The 20,847-nt window shown below is 35.2% G+C and overlaps 1 protein-coding gene across 16 annotated transcripts in view; it reads right to left on the reverse strand.

Annotated features, from left to right (window-relative positions):
- ARB2A (ARB2 cotranscriptional regulator A) overlaps positions 1-20,847 on the reverse strand; it is a 496,175-nt gene that overhangs the window by 330,423 nt on the left and 144,905 nt on the right. For all 16 annotated transcript variants that reach the window (XR_002785671.2, XM_023547664.2, XM_023547667.2 and 13 more), the window contains one exon: positions 10,854-11,045. Coding sequence is in view for 15 of the 16 variants with exons in the window: in XM_023547664.2 (XP_023403432.1) it covers positions 10,854-11,045 (192 nt within the window). In the remaining variant the exon portion in view is untranslated. The remainder of the gene's footprint in view (positions 1-10,853; positions 11,046-20,847) is intronic.

Raw genomic sequence — 20,847 nt, forward strand, 5'->3', positions numbered from 1 at the left:
TACTACATTTTACTTCTTATATAAATGTAATACATTCAGTGTAAAACTTGTTGATCTAAACTAATAGTGCAAGCTGCACATTCATAAATAAACTATTTCCATAATTTACCGTCTCAGCTATTTCAACTAAAAGTTTAGACTATTTCCTTCTACTAAAAACTGACATTGTTTCCATTTTACTTCCTCTCCCCAAAGTAAAGTACTTTAGGGGATAAACTGATAAATTTTAGTACCTGAGTTTTCAAGCCCATGTTCAAGACAAAAGTATAAAGGCTAAAAAACAAAAGAAACCAAATGTAGAAGCAAGAAACGCAAACCTAGCCTATTTCTTTTTAAAACTAGCCTTCCCAAGAATCATCAACTAATTATTCTATTTTATTGATGACATTTTTCTCTAGGGAAGTTATTTTAAAAGTTTAACCCCTGAGCAAGTCATGGCTTCTCCGATCTTTGAAATGGTCCAGAGCATTGATTGTAACTGCAGGAGGTGTAACTTTCTACCCAGAGAATCTCACCACGTACAATCTTATACACTCATTCCCAAAACGGCTTTGATTCAGCAATTCAGACTGCATCAGCTGAAATTAAAGGAAGAACCACAGAAAAGAGATCAGTAGTTAAAGCTAAAAAAAAAAAAAAAAAAAATCCAGATTGTGGATATAGTAACAGAAAGCTCAAGAGTAAAGCAGATTTGAAAAAGACATCACAGTGACTCAAGAAAGAACATGACAGAAATTAAACAAGAGTTTTATGTTTGCCTTCTATGCATTTAAACTCATCCCAACCTCCACTGAAATTCTGATCATACATAACCCCCAAGGCTTTTGACATACTTTAAAAAACCCACACCCTCTCTTTTTCTAAGTCTGCAGAGTCACATCTTAGGTAGCCAAGAAAAAACAGAAGAATTCAAATATGCATGTACTTGAGAAATATGAAGACCAAATTATAACCTAACATCCAATATTCATCATGTAAAAATGGTATCTCGTTGTTTTAAAATCCAGTATTTTTGCTCTTGTACTTAGCGAAAAAGCCTAGGTCTGCTTTAAAAGTTTTTTGAAATCAGGTACAGGGATACATATTAGGTATAAGAGCCTTGTAATATTTTTCTTGGGATGATGTCAGAATAATATCTGACTACAGAAAGAGCTTAAATATATGCTTAATTAGTTCAAGGTTCCTTTCTTAATCAGTACTAGGGAACAATCCAGATGCAAAGAGCTATAACAGAATGGTTTATTCACATCGACCTCAGAAACACTGACCAAAATTCCAGAAGGTAATTGGATTTTCAAAACTGAAAGTAGTTTTTTCCCCCAGTTCAGTCATGACAGGGCCAGAAGGTAATGATATATCTGCCATGATGCAACAAACAGACCTGTCTTCTGTCAAGAGTTGAAATCATAAAGGAATAAGCTGTTGTTAACAACGTCTATCCAAACACTAGAGCTGTCATCTCATTGTTTTCTTTTGCTGGCATGGGGGCTGGCGTGGGCTCATATACCTTGTCAGTTCAGTAATGTGCTAAGCTTTTAACCTTTTCTGGAATTCTTGACTTGAATGATCTTTTATGAAGTCTATTATGTAACACCTTATATTTTCTTTAATTAATTTATATTTTCTCTCCAGCTTTAGTTTTAAAATTTGGAATTGGTGCTCTTAGTTTCAACCTATAGTTCAGTAGCCCATGTTTCAAATATAAAAAAAATAAGTATATATTAAAATTAATTTCTGTGGTCTAAATTTAGCCACTTTTTTAGTGAGAAAAATCAATAATTCATTTAAAGGAGTTGCTTGTAGTTTCATATTCAAGCATTTACTAAACATTAAACTCCTTTAGAGATGGTTAAGTCACAACTACAATATATATTTCATTAATAATTTCCTCAAATTAAAAAATTAAAATATAATATATACTAGTTATAAAAATAAATGCATTCACAGGGTAAAAAAAAAAAAATTAAAAAGTAAAACAAGAAACCTCATGGTTTATTTTGTAAACTTCCAGGAATGTCAATGCACACCCAAGTATTTGTGCTAGTGTAGGTGTTTACTTATATAAGTGTCCTTTTCAAACAATCTCATTCTTGTGTTTTCATCTGATAACCTTCAGACATCAATCCATATGAGCGAACACACATACACACATACCTCATTCTTTTTAATAACTATATAGTCTTCCATGATATGAATATATCATTTAATCAGTCTCCTACTGATAGACATTCAGGTTCCTAGAAGCTTTTATGTTACAAACAGCTGTAATGAATACCCTTGTACAAATGCTTTGTGCTCTATTCTGGTATAAATTCCTACAAATTGAATTTAGGGTCGAAGGTTAATTAAATTTTGTGAAAAAATGACTAAACTGCCATCTAAAAAGATTGCTCTAATTTACATTCCCACTAATATATGAAGTTGGTTTTATCAAACAACATATTCTTTGCTTATCTAACACATAGAAAAATATTATTTTGTTTTAATAAGTATTTCTTTAATTTTCTCAAATACTTCCGATGACTATCAAAATATCATTGAAGCTTATTAGTCATTTGAACAAAAGTATATATTAAAAGCTCTTAGTAATTATGTTTTTGAAATCTCCAAGCCCTTAAAGATGCATCTAGTGCCACATTCTAGATTCTGTTTGTATTATACAAATACTAGATAATCTTTCATAATCTGGTAGATGGTATTGCTACTGTTAAAAAGAGTAACTAAACCCCGTAATGGTATAGGTACTTCTGTTTTCTTACTACTATCGACTAACCACAGTGACTCATTAGAATCTGATTAAAATTTCCAGGTCTCCAGATTTTTCAAGTGCTTATGCTGAAATACCATGACCTTAAAATGTTTAGTTGGAAGGCTAGGAATTGAGGGTCATAGTTAAGAAGGTGTTACCAAACAGTTTACTACACAATTACTGAAAAACCATACTCTACATAACTATCTATAATAGCTCCATGTGTAACTTTAGAAATGTGCCTATCAAAAAAGGGGAGAGGGGCCAATATGGAATAAGAAAAGAGAAACCAGAGTCAATAAACCGGAATAGGAAAGTTAAGTCACAGCTTATTAAAAGGGAAGGAAATTATTTAATAACTAAAGACTTTAACTTTCAAATATCCAATTCATATCAGAGTCAAGTAATAGTTTATGTATTCTTTTATTTAATTCCATTATAATCATAATGATTTCTAAGAGAAAATTCTAAAATATTCTAGTGTGATAGTTCTACATTAGAAGGTCATCTCCTGAGGTTTATAAAGCATTTTGTTATACAGATAATACTTTAATATTATTTGTTATATAGTGACTACCTTTCACTGGAACAACCAGATAGAATGCTACACTGAAAAAATAATGGTATATGCAATTCTTCGGATAATCTCTGCTCCCTCCACTAATCACACTAAAGTATCAATGATGAATTAAAAGGGGGGGGGCGTCAGGTGATACAAACCCATCAAGACAATGTAAACGGGAGAGAGAACAGAGGATACAGATGTCAGCAAATTTTTGGAAGTCTGTAAGTGGATGAAGGATTGGACACTGCTTGGCATTATAGAAAAAATTCAAATGTAAGTACCTCCAGAGGGACAGAGTAACTAGAAGCAAGCCAACTCAACCACACAAACCCAGAAAGACTCAGAAACTGGGGCACCAGGTACCATGGAAAGTAGGAGTGGGCCTTGAGGCTAAAAACAGAATAACTAATTATAAGTTCATATAAAACACAGTTACAGACTCTCCCACCCCCCCCAAAAAAACAAAACAAAAAACAGGTTATAATATTGCATCGTGCAGCCAGCCCTGTTAGAAGTAAAGATATTTCCTTTGGAGAAACTTATCCAGAGAAGGACTGAATTATGGGACATCAGGCTGTGGAACAGAAGAAGAAAGACACTGAGCTCAAATCAGGTGTACTAAGTCTGCATACTGAATAAAAAGAGGACTCCACGTTAAAATATAATGTTGTTGTTAGATGCCTCCAAGTCGATGCCAACTCATGGTGAACTCAGCCCTGACCTTTTGGAAACAGATCATCAGGTCTGTCTCCCAAAGTACCTCTGAGTGGGTCTGAACCACCAACATTTCACCTAGTAGCCAGATGTTAACAATTTATGCCACCTAAAATATAAGTACTTTAAAATTTCAATTGATGGGTTGAAAGGTAAAGTAGGTAACTCCCAGAAATCAGAGCAAAAATAGGATGAAAACAGATGGAAAGGATAAGACAATTAGAAGCTCAATCCAGAATTCCAAAAATCACAGGATGAGAGCTCTAGAGAGAATAAAGATGAAATTATCAAGAAACAACACAAAGTTTCTCAGAATAGAGGATCATGAGTGTACTGACTGAAAACCACCACCAAGTGCCCAACACAAAGAATCAAAACCCACATCAAGGCACAGAAGATTTCTTAACAGCAATAAGGTTCACTTCTTAACACCAGGCAAGAAGAGAAGAAGCTTTCATAGGAGAGGAAAAAACGATTCAAGAACAGAATTGTATTGGACTTTTCAATTAAAACACTGGAAGCTAGAAGACAATGAAACGAAGCCTTTGAATTTCTACATGAAAATGATTTTCAACCTTAAATTCTATGCCTAGTTGAATTATTAAAGTTTTTCAGAAATGCAAGGTTTCAAAAATATTTCTTGTATTCACTCTTTGATCAGTCCATTAAAATGAGGGCATCTATCAGGAAAGCAGAAATCATTAGAGAGAGTCTAAGGGAAGTCTCAGGATGACAGCTGGGTAAGCAGACTTAGAAAGTGAGCAGTTAAGATTGAAATAGAAGTCTACAGGATACCAAGAGCATTCTCCAGAGAAAGAACGTGAAACTGAGATTATCTAATGGGTATGACCATGTAGAAAATTAATGAAAGGCCAACAGAAATCTGAATTAATTATTACAAAGAAAATAGAAAAAAATTGAAAACCAAGAAATTATTAATTCCATGAAAAACAAACAAGTTGTACCATAGTAGCAGTTCCTCAAAAAAGCTAAACATGATAGCAATTCCACTCCTACCTATAAACCCAAAAGAAATGAAAACAAGTACTCAAACAAATATTATATGCTGCTTGTTCAGAGCAACACTATTCGCCAACAGCCAAAAGGTGGAAACAACCCAAATGTTCATCAAGAGGTGAAGAGATAAACAAATTGTGGTAAATACATACAATGGAACATTAGTCGGCCATAAAGGGGAACGAAGTACTGACGCATGGTAAACACAGATGAACCTCCAGAACATTATGCTAAGCGAAAGAAGCCAGACACAAAAGACTCCGTATTTTATGGTTCCCTTTATACAAAACATTGGTGCCCTGGTGATGCAGTGGTTAAGAGCTACGGCTGCTAACCAGGAGGCTGGCAGTTCGAATCTACCAGCTGCTCCTTAGAAACCCTACGGGGCAGTTCTACTCTGTCCTATAGGGTCTCTATGAGTCAGAATTGACTTGACAGCAAAAGGTTTGGTTTTTTGTTTGTTTTTTATACAAAATATTCAGAATAGGTAAATCGATAGAAACAAAGATCATTGATGGTTGGTGGGGGGGAGGAGAATGGGAAGTAATGAAAGTGTTTTGAACTGATAAAGACAGTGGTTACGCAACACTATGAATGTACTAAATGCCACTGAACTGTTCACTTTAAAATGATTAATTTTATGTTACGTGAATCTCTCCTCAATAAAAAAAAAATTATATGAACGTATCTTTATCACTCTGATGTTCTACAGTTTCATTTTAATACGTCTGAGTGTAAATTTATTTTCATTTGTCACGCTCATGATATACCATGTTTCTTCAACAATATGATTCGTATCTTTAATCTCAAAAATATATCAACTAGGAATGGTAGATCTTATTCTGTTCTCTATGATTTTTTATTTCTCTATCATATTTTTTTCTAATTTCTCTGTGCTGTACTCTGGGTAATTTCCTCAACTATAGTTTTCAATTTAAGAATTCTCTTTTCAACTATGGGTAATAATTGCATGAACTGACTCTTTTTGTGATGCATCATTTCCTCTTACGATCTGTAGTTTCTATGAATTCATCTTCTGTAAGGATTTATCCTAGCTTGTAAAGTGTAGCTATATGCCAAATTTATGTCTACTTTTAGCAGATACCTTAGAGGTTTCATCAATTCAGAAATCATTTTTAGATTAATTGACTTTGCTTGAGATTCTCACACTAAATGGTTTATATAAATTCATCTGCAAGTCCAAACTTACTGTGGGTTAGGGTCTGGAGCTTCTATTTCCCAAGAGAAGCAGATTATTTAACCCATCTGGTATCTCTGGCAAAAAAAAAAAAAAAAAAAAAAACCTTCCTTTTGTCACCTCTGAGTCAGCAAGCTAATTCTGTTTTTCTGTTATTGTTGTTAGTTGCCGTGGAGTCAGTCCCTAATTCATGGAGACCCCACGCACAGTGGAACTAACCACTCATGATCCGTTGCGGACTGAACTACTGTGATCCACGGGGTTTTCACTGGCTGATTTTCAGAAAAAGATTGCTAGGCCTTTCTTCCTTATTTTTCTAGTTCCTCTTTTATTAAAAGGAAGCACCTTCTAAGGTTCCAGCCATATCAGAATCTTAGTTTCAGCTCATACCTCTTAGGCCCAAAGACTGTGACTTAGACTGTATGTTCCTTAAGGCTTATATCTCATTAGCTATTCCCTTGGGTTGCCACACCCTCCATGGGCTTATGACTCTGGATTTACGTTCTCTCTTATATGCTAGCATTTGGGGATTCGTTTTCTTTCTTTTGAATTCAATTAAGCATTTAATATTTTTGTTGTTATTTTTTTCATTTCAAAGTATGTTTAGTTGGAGGCGGAAGTGCATATTAATTAGGTAGTCCAGCAACATTACTAGAACCCAAACTGTATAAATTACCTTAATGAAAATTAGTACACCCACTCCTCACTTACCGACAGGGTTAGGGCCCAAAGATCAGGTCATTATGCGAAAATCAGTGTTATGCAAAAATGGAGGATGACTACATCATTATATAACTGCCAAATTACATCATTACATAGATGCCAAATTCTATCGTTACATAACTGTCAAACTACTGAGAATTATGGCCCAGATAAGTTGACAAATAACCTTAACCATCACAGCTAGCATTACTCTTGCCTCTCATTTCAACATTCATTACTGCCAGATATACGTTATTAATGCGTAAAATAGTTGGATAGTAGATTTTTTACTATTGTCAAAAATGGGAAATGTCAGATAATAGTCAATAAGTGAGAAGTAGGTGTATTAATTTTTAAAACTCAGAGACGATGACATGAAAATTATACTGAAAGCAGGTAATTACGGGAATAGCAGATTCTTCTGAATAACTCAGCTATGAAAAAGCAGGAAAATGTAGCTTCAGTGAAGGAATAGGGATGCTCATGAAATTATTAAAATTTACAAATTTTAAGCCATACTGGGTATGAATCACTCAAAGACTGTGTTCTGAAAATATTCCTCATAGTTTAAACTTTTACTTTTTCACTTATTTTATTCTAACACGTTTTTTTTTAGAACTTTCAATCCTTGCCTCGCTAAATATAATTGTCATCAAGTTCTACAGTATCCATTACACTTGATGCCTGCAAGTATAAATAAACCCTCAACCAGCTCAAAGAGTATTGCCTACACCAGTGGTTCTCAGTGTGGTGCCAGGACTAGCGGTATCAGCCATCACCTCGGAAACTGTCAGAATGTAAATTCTCAGGCTCCAAGCAGAACTTCTGAATCAAAACTTTGGGAATGGGGCAGAACAAGCTCTCCAGGTTTTCTGGCACACACTAAAGTTTGACCCATAGACTACCGGCTCCCAAACTGCTCTCCATACACCTTCTTTGACAGGGCATTTCAATTAGTCAAAGTCAGGGCCACGGTGAGGTCGGTGAGATATCTAGGGCACAAAATTTAGGAGGCACTCACTCTGGGGAGTTGTACAAGTGCACAATTCTGAGTGTGCGCATCTCCTAAATTTTACGCCCTTGTCCCAGCTATGCGATTAGTAATTAAATGACTTAATTTAGATCTCACCTACTTTTTTTGCCCTTTTATAGAGATCAACTGAAAGGCCTAAAAAGATGCACGCGAGAAAAGATCAAAGAAGCAACAAATCTGAGTAACTCTCAAACTGCACAATCAGACACTTTTTTTTTTTTTACATGGTATACTGTTTCTTACTCCAAATAATACATTATGCAATGAAGACTGTTAAACACTAAAAATACTAGCTATGACAGCCTCATAATCACTTGCAGCACTTTATCTGATATGCACCATTCCTATAACATGAAATTTTAATACATTTGTAATAATAAAGTTCTGAAGTACCTAGGATGCAAGGACTGGAATACCTGTGCTTTTCAAACTGTGATCTATGGAGTCCTGGGGCTTCTGGGGAGAAATCTCAAGGGCTGTTATAGGGGTGGCTTCAACCCTCATGCTAGCTTCAACCAAGCCTGCTACACAGATTTAAACCTAGTACTTTTTGTACAACAGTCCATTTAACGACAGGATTCTACTGTTAGGAAAAAAACTAACAACTATAACCTTGTAACCATAACCTTGCAACTAGGCGAATTGAATTTTGAGAACCTTCAATCTTTACACCAAAAATCTGCAAGGAATACAACAGAAATATTATTAACACTAATTTACTTCAGTTGTGATATGAAAACTGACAGATCATGAAAAACAGAGTAGTGGCTTTGAACTCTCTCAAAACAATGAAAACTTTTCTTTACATACAACTTTAGAAAGAAGTCCAAAAAATAAAAACCAAAGCAAAACTAACCTGATTAAAAATTAAGAATGGGACAGCTTTTTTCTACCCATTCATTAGTCTTCCTTCTGCCTGCTCCCTAAGATACACCCCGACACACTCAAACACAAAACAGCCCTTAAAGAGCTGAGTGAGAAAACAGCCGTGAAATGGTAAAGTCGGGATAGTAAAATAACTTTGTCTGGATTTAAAAAAGATATCCGTTTTTAAATGTCCACTATGTAGGAAGTTATCACAATAAGGTTCATATTCATGTACAGAAACATAAGGAGAATGAAGTACATAAACTAAAACTTTGAAAGTACACCAGGAAGATTTAGTGATCAGTTTTTTTTTTTTTTTAAGGACTCATCAGTTGCCATGATTGAGATAATCAAGAAAAATTCAAGGCAGTGAAAAACTGTTATCCACAAAACACTATTACTTCTTATAAGAACAAAATGACTGACTATTCGAATGTTACTGAAAAACTTCCTCCCTCCTGTTTGGGATATCAACAGGTCATTTGTATGAAGAAAAATGTTTTGCATGACTTCCCATGTACACTTTCATTTCATAAACCTTATGCAAAAATAAAGTATTCTACATCGCAAAAACCTTAGGTGATCTAGTAGCAGGGACAATATAATTACATAAAATATTTCACCAAGCACTCACATACTGCAAATATCTAATTTTTCTTTACTCAGTTCTATTTTCAATTATTCTCTGAACTCTGATCACATTTCACATGTAATATTTTACTTAAAATACATGGACAGCATTTGTTAAACTAATGTGTCAGAGAGAAAGTTCATTTCACTATCCACAATGTGAAATAGAAAACAGTTTAAAAAATAAAATATTTAATGCGAGTAACTTCAGTCTAAGCTTCAATTCTATTAATGTACTACTACTACTACAGCTAAACCAAAAGGAATGTCTATATATACTTTGCACATCCATAAAGACTGAAAAAACATATATGTAATTAACCTAAGAAATTCTACTTGCTGCATTTTAAGGACCCAAAAATCTATTATCAAAAATATTCTTAAGAGCTGAGCCTTAATACGGTTTCAGTTAAGGCTAGAGAACAAACATATTGTCACCGACCTTTGCAATCACCAGTGTATCAAACATTTCCTTTGCAAATTGAACTACAAAAATATAAGAGTGTACCTCTTATAAATAAAGCATATATGCACATACTTTATATTTGATATTAAACCTTTTATAAATGATGTCACTTTATAATATTTTCTGAGGAAAATTTCTATACACTTGTGAAAGGAACCTATACTTTGCAACATTTAGTTATTCTTTTCAGAACTTAAGAATGAGACAGCAACATAAAAGTAGCCAAACCTTAAGATGTAGCAACAGAGAAAAAAACCAATTTCAGTATTAAAGAAAGAAAACTTTGAGTATAATTTTAAAATGCCCATTTTGAAAAATTTATATTTAAATAGTAATAAAGTCAATTAGTAAACATGTAATTTATTACTTTATATGTGTATATCTTATGCGTAAAGCATGTAATTTGTGGGCTGTAAAGAATTTTTTAAAGAAATGACAAAAAAAAAAAAAACAACCCTGAGTTATTCCTTTCAAATAAGAGATGAGTTTAAAGCAGCACATCTCCTTGACTCTGTGACCCCACTAACTTAGGCAGGCAAAGGGTTACAAAAGGGTTAGTGAGATTTTTGTCACAAGTGTTTTCCATGATGATGATAAACATTTGATAGTTTAAATGATCTTTCATGTAATAAAAAACTCAATAAAAAATACTGATTTCAAAGACATATCTAAATCTTTGTACTCTCAAGATACCACTCTGTTTTTCTTGTAGCTGCAAGATAATGTAGAATAATCTCTCATACAAGCAAAACAACTAATAATTTAAAGATAAGCTTATGCTTAAGATACACTTTTTGAAGACACATGATAAAATAATTTATAATACATAATAAAACTTTATTTTTTAATTTTTTTAAATAAAACAGACCTATAAAATGCAAAAAATATAAGCATAAGAGAAATTGCACTTACATCCATAGCTCTCTTAATAAAAGGTATCTGCGTGCCACTGTCCAGATCTTCATTTATAATCAGCCTTCTAGCCCACTGACCTGCCCTGACAACACCACTACCATGAATTAAAACCATCAGTTTCTGTGGATTTGTCAAAGCATCCTCACTCATAAAGATAAAACTCTTTGGTTCACTCTCAGTAGCATCTACCTGTAATTAAAAAAAAAAAAAAAAAACAGAAATAAATGTTTTTTGATCAGGCATAGACATAAATAAGAGAACTAAAGGTTATTATAAATTATAGAGTGGTTATTACAGAATTATAGACGTAAAAAAACACTTTAATATAAAATTAATATATCCATTAGAGGTTAACAATTACATATTAGGTGGATAAGCAAAAAATTGTGACAGTAACTTAAGTATAAAAAGGTAAAAAAGATTATTAATATACATCTCCCTATATTATTGTATACTTATTATATTAAGACTATGTATTTTTTTTTATAAGAATATAGAAGGAATAATTTTTAAGTGCTTTCCATGGGTTAGATGCTGTGTTAAATAAATTTTTTAAAATTATCTACTTTAATCAACACTACTATTAAGACAGGTACAACTATTATAATCATTTTATAGTTGAAGAAATTGAGGGTCAGAGAATTTAATAAGTTGCCCATGGTCACACAACTATTTAGTCTATAATTCTATGAGATAAGTACATTTTACCTGTGACAGAAAATAGAAAAGCCCAACTGGAAGATACAACCATTGGAAAATCCTATATTTGGCATAAATATTACCAAACTTTTAAAAGCTGGAAGAGGGGACTTTTTAAAAATTCCAAACTCTTCAACCTTCTACTCTTCTATGTAAATGGACTTTCAAATTTCATTCAGGGGGCAAGCACAAGTTTATATAAACATTAATTTATGAAGCAACATTATCCATGTACGCCAATAATCTTACTTTGTGTACTATTTATGGGATGAAAAGTAAATATTTTTATCCAATTTGACTGTCCTTAATTTAATTGGAACAAGTATGATTCATGCGTGGAAGAGTCACAAGATTTTTAGGAGGAATGATTTTCCAATCTTTTATTACATATGTTGTAGCACATAGTAAGTGATATTCAGCACCAGCAATGGCCAATAACTGGGAATGGAAGCCTCTGTGCAGGAACTACTGGGTCAGAGCCAGAGGCCGAAGAGTCATGATGGCTGGTGTACACATCTCCTCCCCTCCTCCATGGGGAAGGGCAACTCACATGCTGCGTAATGCAACAGCTCTTCATTTCATCAACAGAATATATTCATTCAATTATCAAAATAAGAAATACATGAAAACTCCGGATACTAAAAAATGTCCTGGAGTCTAAATGTTCCTAGTCACTATGCCTGGAAGAGGCAAGAAATAATATGTCTCTATTTCTAAAATTGTCAGAATAGTTTCCGTAATAGATGCTTAGCCATTTGTGTAAACAGAGGACAAACGGCAATTACTTCAACAAGAAGAGTATGGTCTCCCAAGAAAATAAAATACTTAGGAATAAATCTTACCAGAGATGCAAAAGACTTATACAAAGAAAACTACAAAACACTACTGCAAGAAACGAGAAGAGACCTACATAAGTGGGAAAACATACCTTGCTCATGGATAGGAAGACTTAACATTGTAAAAATGTCTATTCTACCAAAAGTGATCTATAGATTCAATGCAATTCTGATCCAAATTCCAATGACATTTTTTGATGAGACAGAGAAACAAATCACCAACTTCATATAGAAGAGAAAGAGGCCCCGGATAAGCAAAGCGTTACTGAAAAAGAACAAAGTGGGAGGCCTCACTCTACCTGATTTTAGAACCTATTATACCGCCACAGTAGGTAAAACAGCCTGGTATTGGGACAACAACAGATACATAGACCAATGGAACAGAATTGAGAATCCAGACATAAATCCATTCACATATGAGCAGCTGATATTTGACAAAGGCCCCAAAACAGTTAAATGGGGAAAAGATAGTCTTTTTAACAAATGGTGCTGGCATAACTGGATATCCATCTGCAAAAAAATGAAACAAGGCCCATACCTCACACCACGCACAGAAAACAAAATTCAAAATGGATCAAAGACCTAAATATAAAATCTAAAACAAAAAAGACAGTGGAAGAAAAAATAGGGACAATGTTAGCAGCCCTAATACACGGCATAAACAGAATACAAAACATTACTAACAATGCAGAAGAGAAACTAGATAACTGGGAGCTCCTAAAAATCAAACACCTATGCCCATCCAAAGACTTCACCAAAAGAGTAAAGAGATTACATACAGAATGGGAAAAAGTTTTTAGTTATGACATTTCTGATCAGCGTCTGATCTCTAAAATCTACATAATACTGCAAAAACTCAACTACTAACAGACAAATAACCAAATTAAAAAGTGGGCAAAAGATATGAACAAGCACTTCACTAAAGAAGACACGCAGGTAGCTAACAGATACATGAGGAAATGCTCACAATCAGTAGCCATTTGAGAAATGCAAATCGAAACTACAATGATATTCTATCTCACTCTGACAAGGCTAGCATTAATCCAAAAAACACAAATAATCAATGTTGAAGAGGTGGAGAGACTGGAATACTTATACACTGCTGGTAGGAATGTCAAACGGTACAACCACTTTGGAAATCGATCTGGTGCTTCCTTAAAAAGCTAGAAATAGAATTATCATACAATCGATTCCAGCAATTCCACTCCTTGGAATACATCCTAGAGAAATAAGAGCCATCACACGAACAGATATATGCACACCTATGTGGGTTGGCAGTGGAATGTTCACTGCAGCACTGTTTACAACAGCAAAAAGATGGAAACAACCAAGGTGCCCATCAACGGATGAATGGATAAATTATGGTATATTCACACAATGGAATACTATGCATTGATAAAGAACAGTGAGGAATCTGTGAAACATTTCATAAAGTGGAGGAATCTGGAAGGCATTATGCTGAGTGAAACTAGTCAGTTACAAAAGGACAAATATTGCATAAGACCACTATTATAAGGACTGGAGAAACAGTTTAAACAGAGAAGAAAATATTCTTTGATGGTTACGGGAGGGAGAAGGGAGGGATAGAGGGAGGGAGGGGAAGGGGTGTTCACTAATTAGATAGTAGGTAAGAACTACTTTAGGTGAAGGGAAAGACAGCACACAGTACAGGAGAGGTCAGCACAACTGGACTAAACCAAAAGCAAAGAAGTTTCCTGAATAAACTGAATGCTTTGAAGGCCAGCATAGCAGGGGCAGGGGTTTGGGGACCATGGTTTCAGGGGATATCTAAGTCAACTGGCATAATAAAATCTATTAAGAAAACATTCTGCATCCCACTTTGGAGAGCGGCATCTGGGGTCTTCAACGTTAACAGGCAGCCATCTAAGATGCATCAATTGGTCTAACCCACCGGGAGCAAAGAAGAACGGAGAACATCAAAGAAACAAGGTAATTATCAGCCTAAAAGGCAAAAAGGGCCACATAAACCAGAGACTACATCAGCCTGGGACCAGAAAAACTAGATGGTGCCCAGCTACAAAAGATGACTACCCTAACAGGTAACACAACAGAGAATCCCTGAGGGAGTAGGAGGGCAGTGGGATGCAGACCCCAAATTCTCATAAAAAGACCAGACTTAATGGTCTGTCTGACTGAAACTAGAAGGACTTTGGTGGTCATGGTCCCCAGACCTTCTGTTAGCCTTAGCCCAAGATAGGAACCATGCCCAAAGCCAACTCTTCAGACAGGGATTGAACTGGACAATGGGATAGAAAAAGATGCTGGTGAAAAATGAGCTTCTTGGATCAAGTAGACACTTAAGACTATGTTGGCACCTCCTATCTGGAGGAGATAAGAGAGGACAGAGGTGGTCAGAGACCTGAAAACACAAGAGTGGAGGGAAGGAGCGTGCTGTCTCATTAGGGGGACAGCAATTAGTAGTATGTAGCAAAAAAAAAAACCCAAAAAAACCAAACCCAGCGCGGTTGAGTCAATTCTGACTCATAGCAACCCTATAGGACAGGGCAGAACTGCCCCATAGAGTTCCCAAGGAGTGCCTAGCAGATCCAAACTGCCAACCCTTTGGTTAGCAGCCATAGCACTAAACCACTATGCCACCAGGGTTCAAGGAGTATATAAATATTCGTATGACACTGACTTGATTTGTAAACTTTCACTTAAAGCACAATAAAAATTAAAATAATAAAAAAAAAAAAGCATGGCCACACACTTAAGAAAAAAATACCACTTTCTCAGTAAAGCCTCCCTGACCACTCCATTTGAAATTTTAAGGCCCTCTCAAAGAACTCCCTAATTCCTCTCCATTTATTTTTCTCCACAGCAGATATCACCAGCTAACATATTGTATGTTTTACTTTATTTGTTTCTATATCTGTTTATTCACCATCTGCTCCCGCCACTAGAATAAGCCCAGGAAAGGCAGGAATTTTTGTTTTGTATCTAGCTACATCCCTGTTGTTGCTGTTGTTGTTAGGTGCCGTCAAGTCGGTTTCCACTCACAGTGACCGTCTGTACAACAGAATGAAACACTGCCTGGTCCTTTGCCATCCTTACTATCCTTGCTGTGTTTGAGCCCATTGTTGCAGCCACTGTGTCAATCCATCTCATCGAGGGTCTTCCTCTTTTTTGCCGACCCTCTACCTAACCAGAAAACCGTGGTGGTGTAGTGGTTAAAAGCCACAGCTGCTAACGAAAAGGTTGGCAGTTTGAGTCCACCAGCTGCTACTTGGAAACTATGGGGCAGTTCTACTCTGTCCGATAGAGTTGGAATCGATTGATGGCAAGGAGTTTTTTCTACCCAACCAAGCATGATGTCCTTCTCCTGGAACTGGTCCCTCCTGATAACATCCCTAGTACATAAAAAAGACCCTAGAATGAATGAACTTGTGGAAAAGGAGCCTTATCAAGCATCGCCATCGGTGACTTCCTTCAGATAAAAGGCATTTAAATAAATAATCTATCCTTTTAATGGTTATAATACTTGCCTAGCTGAGAAACCATATGTTGAAGAGCAAAGTAATGCACAATTATAAAGAATTTTAAAAGACTTACACAATGCTAAGAAGTGAAATGACAGGACTGTAACTTTATTAGGATATTAAATACGTAGGTGAAGAAGTACGAAGTATAACACAATCACATCAGTTTCCGCTGCATGCAATGCCCGGAGAAAGCAAATTGCGATGACACAGCTTGATTGAAGTCAGAGGGGAAGAGAAATGCAAAAGAGACAGAGGGAATTCTAACCTGAGAATAAAAATTTCCCTTTACCTAGAAACATTATATGCCAGCAGAAGAATCACTGTTAAAGTGGGTAAAAATAGAAAATGGTAAAAAGAACAAATTAAAAAGCAAAGCTGTCAGTGTAAAAAATAAAAAAGAGGCCACAGAGGTTTATAGTCATACAATTACCGAAGAGTACATCTAAACATGCACAAATAAAAGCGTCTCTTACAGTCACTGACATCTTAGAGGATCTTGTAACGGTTATGGAAATGGCCATGGACTAATCTTAATGAAAAAACCTGTAGCTATAGACTTTCTACTAGGTGTTGATCACTGCTTCTTTTTCTATTTGACTTAGTCTCTTGTTGCCAAGGAACTGAGTCAATTTTTAAAGCAACGGAATATTGCCACTTTGAATTCCAGAGTAATCATTTTAAAAATGAAATAAAGTACTTATCTTCAGAAGATAAAAGTGTGGTTTTTACATTATAATGCTGCTCAAGAATTTTTAAAGGGGTTACAAATCAAGGTAACTATGAATAACGGAATAAAAGTTCTACCTGAACATGCAGAAAAGTTGACTTTAAAAATAACAGGCCGCCAAAAAACTCGGGGGCGGGTGGAGTGGGGAACGATGGCAATGAAAAATATGAATGATTAAGGGATGAGACCAGTAATGGAGCTGAAGCTTGTCATGGGCTAATTTTCACCTCAATTTAACACAGAATTCTGCTCTTGCACTTTGAAACTAGAACTTACTCTGTATAAAGTTAGTGTTAATTTTAAACAGTAAAATATCTATATGAATAAAATAATTTTTTCTGCACTAACTCTAATCTAATTAAGTTTGGAAATGGCTGGTTCAAGCCCATTTATCTTCAAACAGGGGTAATTCATTAAACTGAGCTTTCACTAAGGCACGCACACAAAGGTTATTCCAGTACACAACCTCACTTTATTGATGGATCAACTTCAAATATCATTTGGTCAGTGAGGCTGAACCACACAATTTTAGCACTGAACAATTCACTTTAGGGTACTCAGGAGCCTTAGGATGAATCATGGATTGTGATATTTCACCTAAACACTACACAATACACTGAATGAAAATTTGTAGCCAAGTTACTAAGTTAATTCATTGTATTCCAATATATTCTATACAACTGTGAGATATCACAATTGAGAATATTTTTAGACCTATCTAGGTGGTGTGTGGAGTAAATGCAAAACATGATCATCACAGACTTTATCACCAAATCATAGGCATCCATAAAGTGCTGCCATTTAAACAAATATAAGATTTTCTCTCCTTGTTAAATAATTTAGCTGCAAAACTAAACTTAGTTCATCACTGGGGGAAGAATAAATTTGGCGGTGGTGTTCTTTTAGCAAAAGCATTAATTATTAGCATTTTCCCTCTAAGGAGAAAGACTCTAAATACAAGCCATCTGTAAGAAGTATACAAAAAATACTCTCACTGATAGCTCTGAGATTTAAGAGAACTCGGGAGAAAAATAATAGTTACTAAGAAAACTGTAACAAGAAAAATTTCCAGAACAGAGATATTAATTTTATAAAATGAAAGCTATTATTATTTTCAGTTTATAAAAGAATCTTTACTAACCAAAAATGGACATGAACTCTCATTTCAGGTCTTTACAAAATAAAGTTCTCTCTACTCCCATTAAGCTTTATAGTCAAAATTTAAAGTTAGAGGAAAACAGTCACATCAATAAAATCTTCCTAAACCTCTCAGGTGTGCTATAAAGAAAATTAATGAAACAAACATATGACCCATCGCTCATCTGTCAGTTTGTCATACTGTGGTGGCTTGTGTGTTGCTGTGATGCTGGGAGCTCTGCCACCAGTATTTCAAATACCAGCAGGTCACTGATGGTGGACAGGTTTCAGCAGCACTTTCAGACTAAGACAGACAAGGAAGAAGAACCTGGCAATTTGCTTCTAAAAAAACTGGCCAGTGAAAACCTTAAGAATAGCGGCAGAAGCAGTGACAGACTTAAGCATAACAACGATTGTGAGGATGGCACAGGACAGAGCAGTGTTTCATTCTGTTGTACATACGGTTGCCATGAGTCAGAGCCAACTTAACGGCACCTAAAAAAACGACAATCATATGACAGAATGTATATGGCCAATTATCTTGTGATTTGTTCTGGAAATCTAGGGCACTGAAGGTACTTTAAAAGGTTCTTGAACTCGAAGTATTATAGAATTAAATGACTCAATATTTAATGCACTGTAACAATGAATTAACCTAAGTTCTTCAAATATTGTCCTTCACAAACTTTGAAAAAAAAATTAACAAGAAAGGAAGATAGGACAAAGTGAATAAACTTTACCTTGACTTTGCAGAAAAGCAGCCTCAACATATAGTTGTAAGAGAATAAGACAAAAGACCTAGTCAAAACTAAAACAAGGAGTTTGACTCCAAAAAAGACTTGCATATTCACTCCAAAAAAGGTATTAAAATCTTAGTTTTCATGCATTTCTAAGTGAAGAAAAGTTTCCAAATATATCAAGTGTTAGTCTAGCTATTACATAAAAGAATGCTTTACTCACTAATGTCACAAGCACCAGGAACAATGCCTGGCATCTCAGAGACCCTTACTAAACATCTGCTTGCTGAATGAATAAGTGAATGACTAATAACATGAGGCTGGCACTTGAGGTTATCTGTGCAATATTAAATGTAAAGTAGATTTATTTTTAAAGCATTATGGAATCAATTTGTGAGAATGGGTAGTATTAAGAAATACTAAAAGCAATTATAACAGAATATCATTATTCAAAGAATTTGAAAATCTATAATTCCAAAATTAAACACAAACAAAATTATCTACATGAAAAGTTAGTGCCTCAAAGGAATTAATTTAATTAAATATTTCAGATTCTTTGTTGTTGTTGTTAGGTGCCATCCAGTTGGTTCCCACTCATAGCCACCCTATTTGCAACAGAATGAAACATTGCCCTGTCCTGCACCATCCTTACAATCTTTGTTATGTTTGAGCCTACTGTTGCATCCACTGTGTTAATCCATGTCTTTCAGAGTTTCCTCTTTTTCTCTGACCCTCTAGTTTACCAAACACAATGCCCTTCTCCAGGGACTGGTCCCTTCTGATAACAAGTTCAAAGTACTGGAGATGAAGGCTCACCATCCTCACTTCTGTGGAGCACTCTGGCTGTACTTCTTCCAGTGCAGATTTGTTTGTTCTTCTGGCAGTTCATGGTATACTTAATGTTCTTCGCCAACTTCACAATTCAAAGGCATCAATTCTTCTTCAGTCTTTCTTATTCATTGCCCAGTTTTTGCATGCATATGAGGCAACTGAAAATACCATGGCTTGGGTGAGAGGCATCTTAGTCCTCAAAGTAACATCTTTTTTTTTTTTTTTTAACACTTTAAAGAAGTCTTTTGCAGCAGATTGGCCCAATGCAATATGTCGTTTCATTTCTTCACTACTGCTTGCCTGGGCGATGATTGTGGATCCAAGCAAGATGAAATCCTTGACAACTTCAATACTTTCTCGTTTATCATGATATTGCTTACTGGTCCAGTTATGAGGATTACTGTTTTCCTTATTTTAAGGTGTAATCCATAGTGAAGGCTGTGGCCTTTGATCTTCATCAGTAAGTGTTTCAAGTCCTCTTCACTTTCAGCAAGCAAGGTTGTGTCATCTGCATATCACAGGTTGTTAATGAGTCTTCCTCCAATCCTGATGCCCTGTTCTTCTTCATATACTCCAGCTTCTCAAATTATTTGCTCAGCATACAGACTGAATAAATACGGTAAAAGGTAAAACCCTGGCATACACTTTTTCTGATTTTAAACCAAGCAGTATCCCATTGTTCTGTTTGAACAATTAAGTATTCTGGAATTCCCATTCTTCACAATGTTATCCATAATTTGTTATGATCCACACAGTTGAATGTCTTTACATAGTCAATAAAACACAGCCAAACATCTTTCTGGTGTTTTCTGCTTTCAGCCAATATCCATCGATCCATCAAGATCCAGCAATGATATCCCTCATTCCATACCCTCTTCTAAATCCAGCTTGAATTTTTGGCCATACTCTATAGATGTACTGCTGTAACCATTTTTGAATTATCTTCAGCTAAATTTTACTTGAGTGTGATATTAATGATACTATTCAATAATATCCACATTCGGTCAGATCATCTTTCTTTGGAATATGCACAAATATGGATCTCTTCCAGTCACTTTGCCAGGTAACTCTTTTCCAAATTTCTTGGCATAGATCAGTGAGAGCTTCCAGCGCTGCATCCATTTGTTGAAACATCTTAATTAGTATTCAGTGAATTCCTGGATCCTTGTTTTTTGCCAATGCCTTCAGTACAGCTTAAACTTATTCATTCAATACCAGCAGTTCTTGATCATATGCTACCTCCTGAAATGGTTGAACGTTAACCAATTCTTTTTGGTACAGTGACTCTGTATATTCCTTCCATCTTCTTTGATGATTCATGCATCATTCAATATTTTGCCCCTAATTCCATCAACATAGCAACTCAAGGCTTAAATATTTTGTTCAGTTCTTTCAGCTTGAGAAATGTCGAGTGTGTTCTTCTCTTTTGCTTTTCTAATTCCGTATCTTTGCACATTTCATTGTAATACTTTGCTTTGACTTCTTGAGTCGCTCTTTGAAATCTTCAGTTTTTTTACTTCA

Source organism: Loxodonta africana, chromosome 2 (genome assembly GCF_030014295.1).
Source record: "Loxodonta africana isolate mLoxAfr1 chromosome 2, mLoxAfr1.hap2, whole genome shotgun sequence".
Lineage (NCBI taxonomy): Eukaryota > Metazoa > Chordata > Mammalia > Proboscidea > Elephantidae > Loxodonta > Loxodonta africana.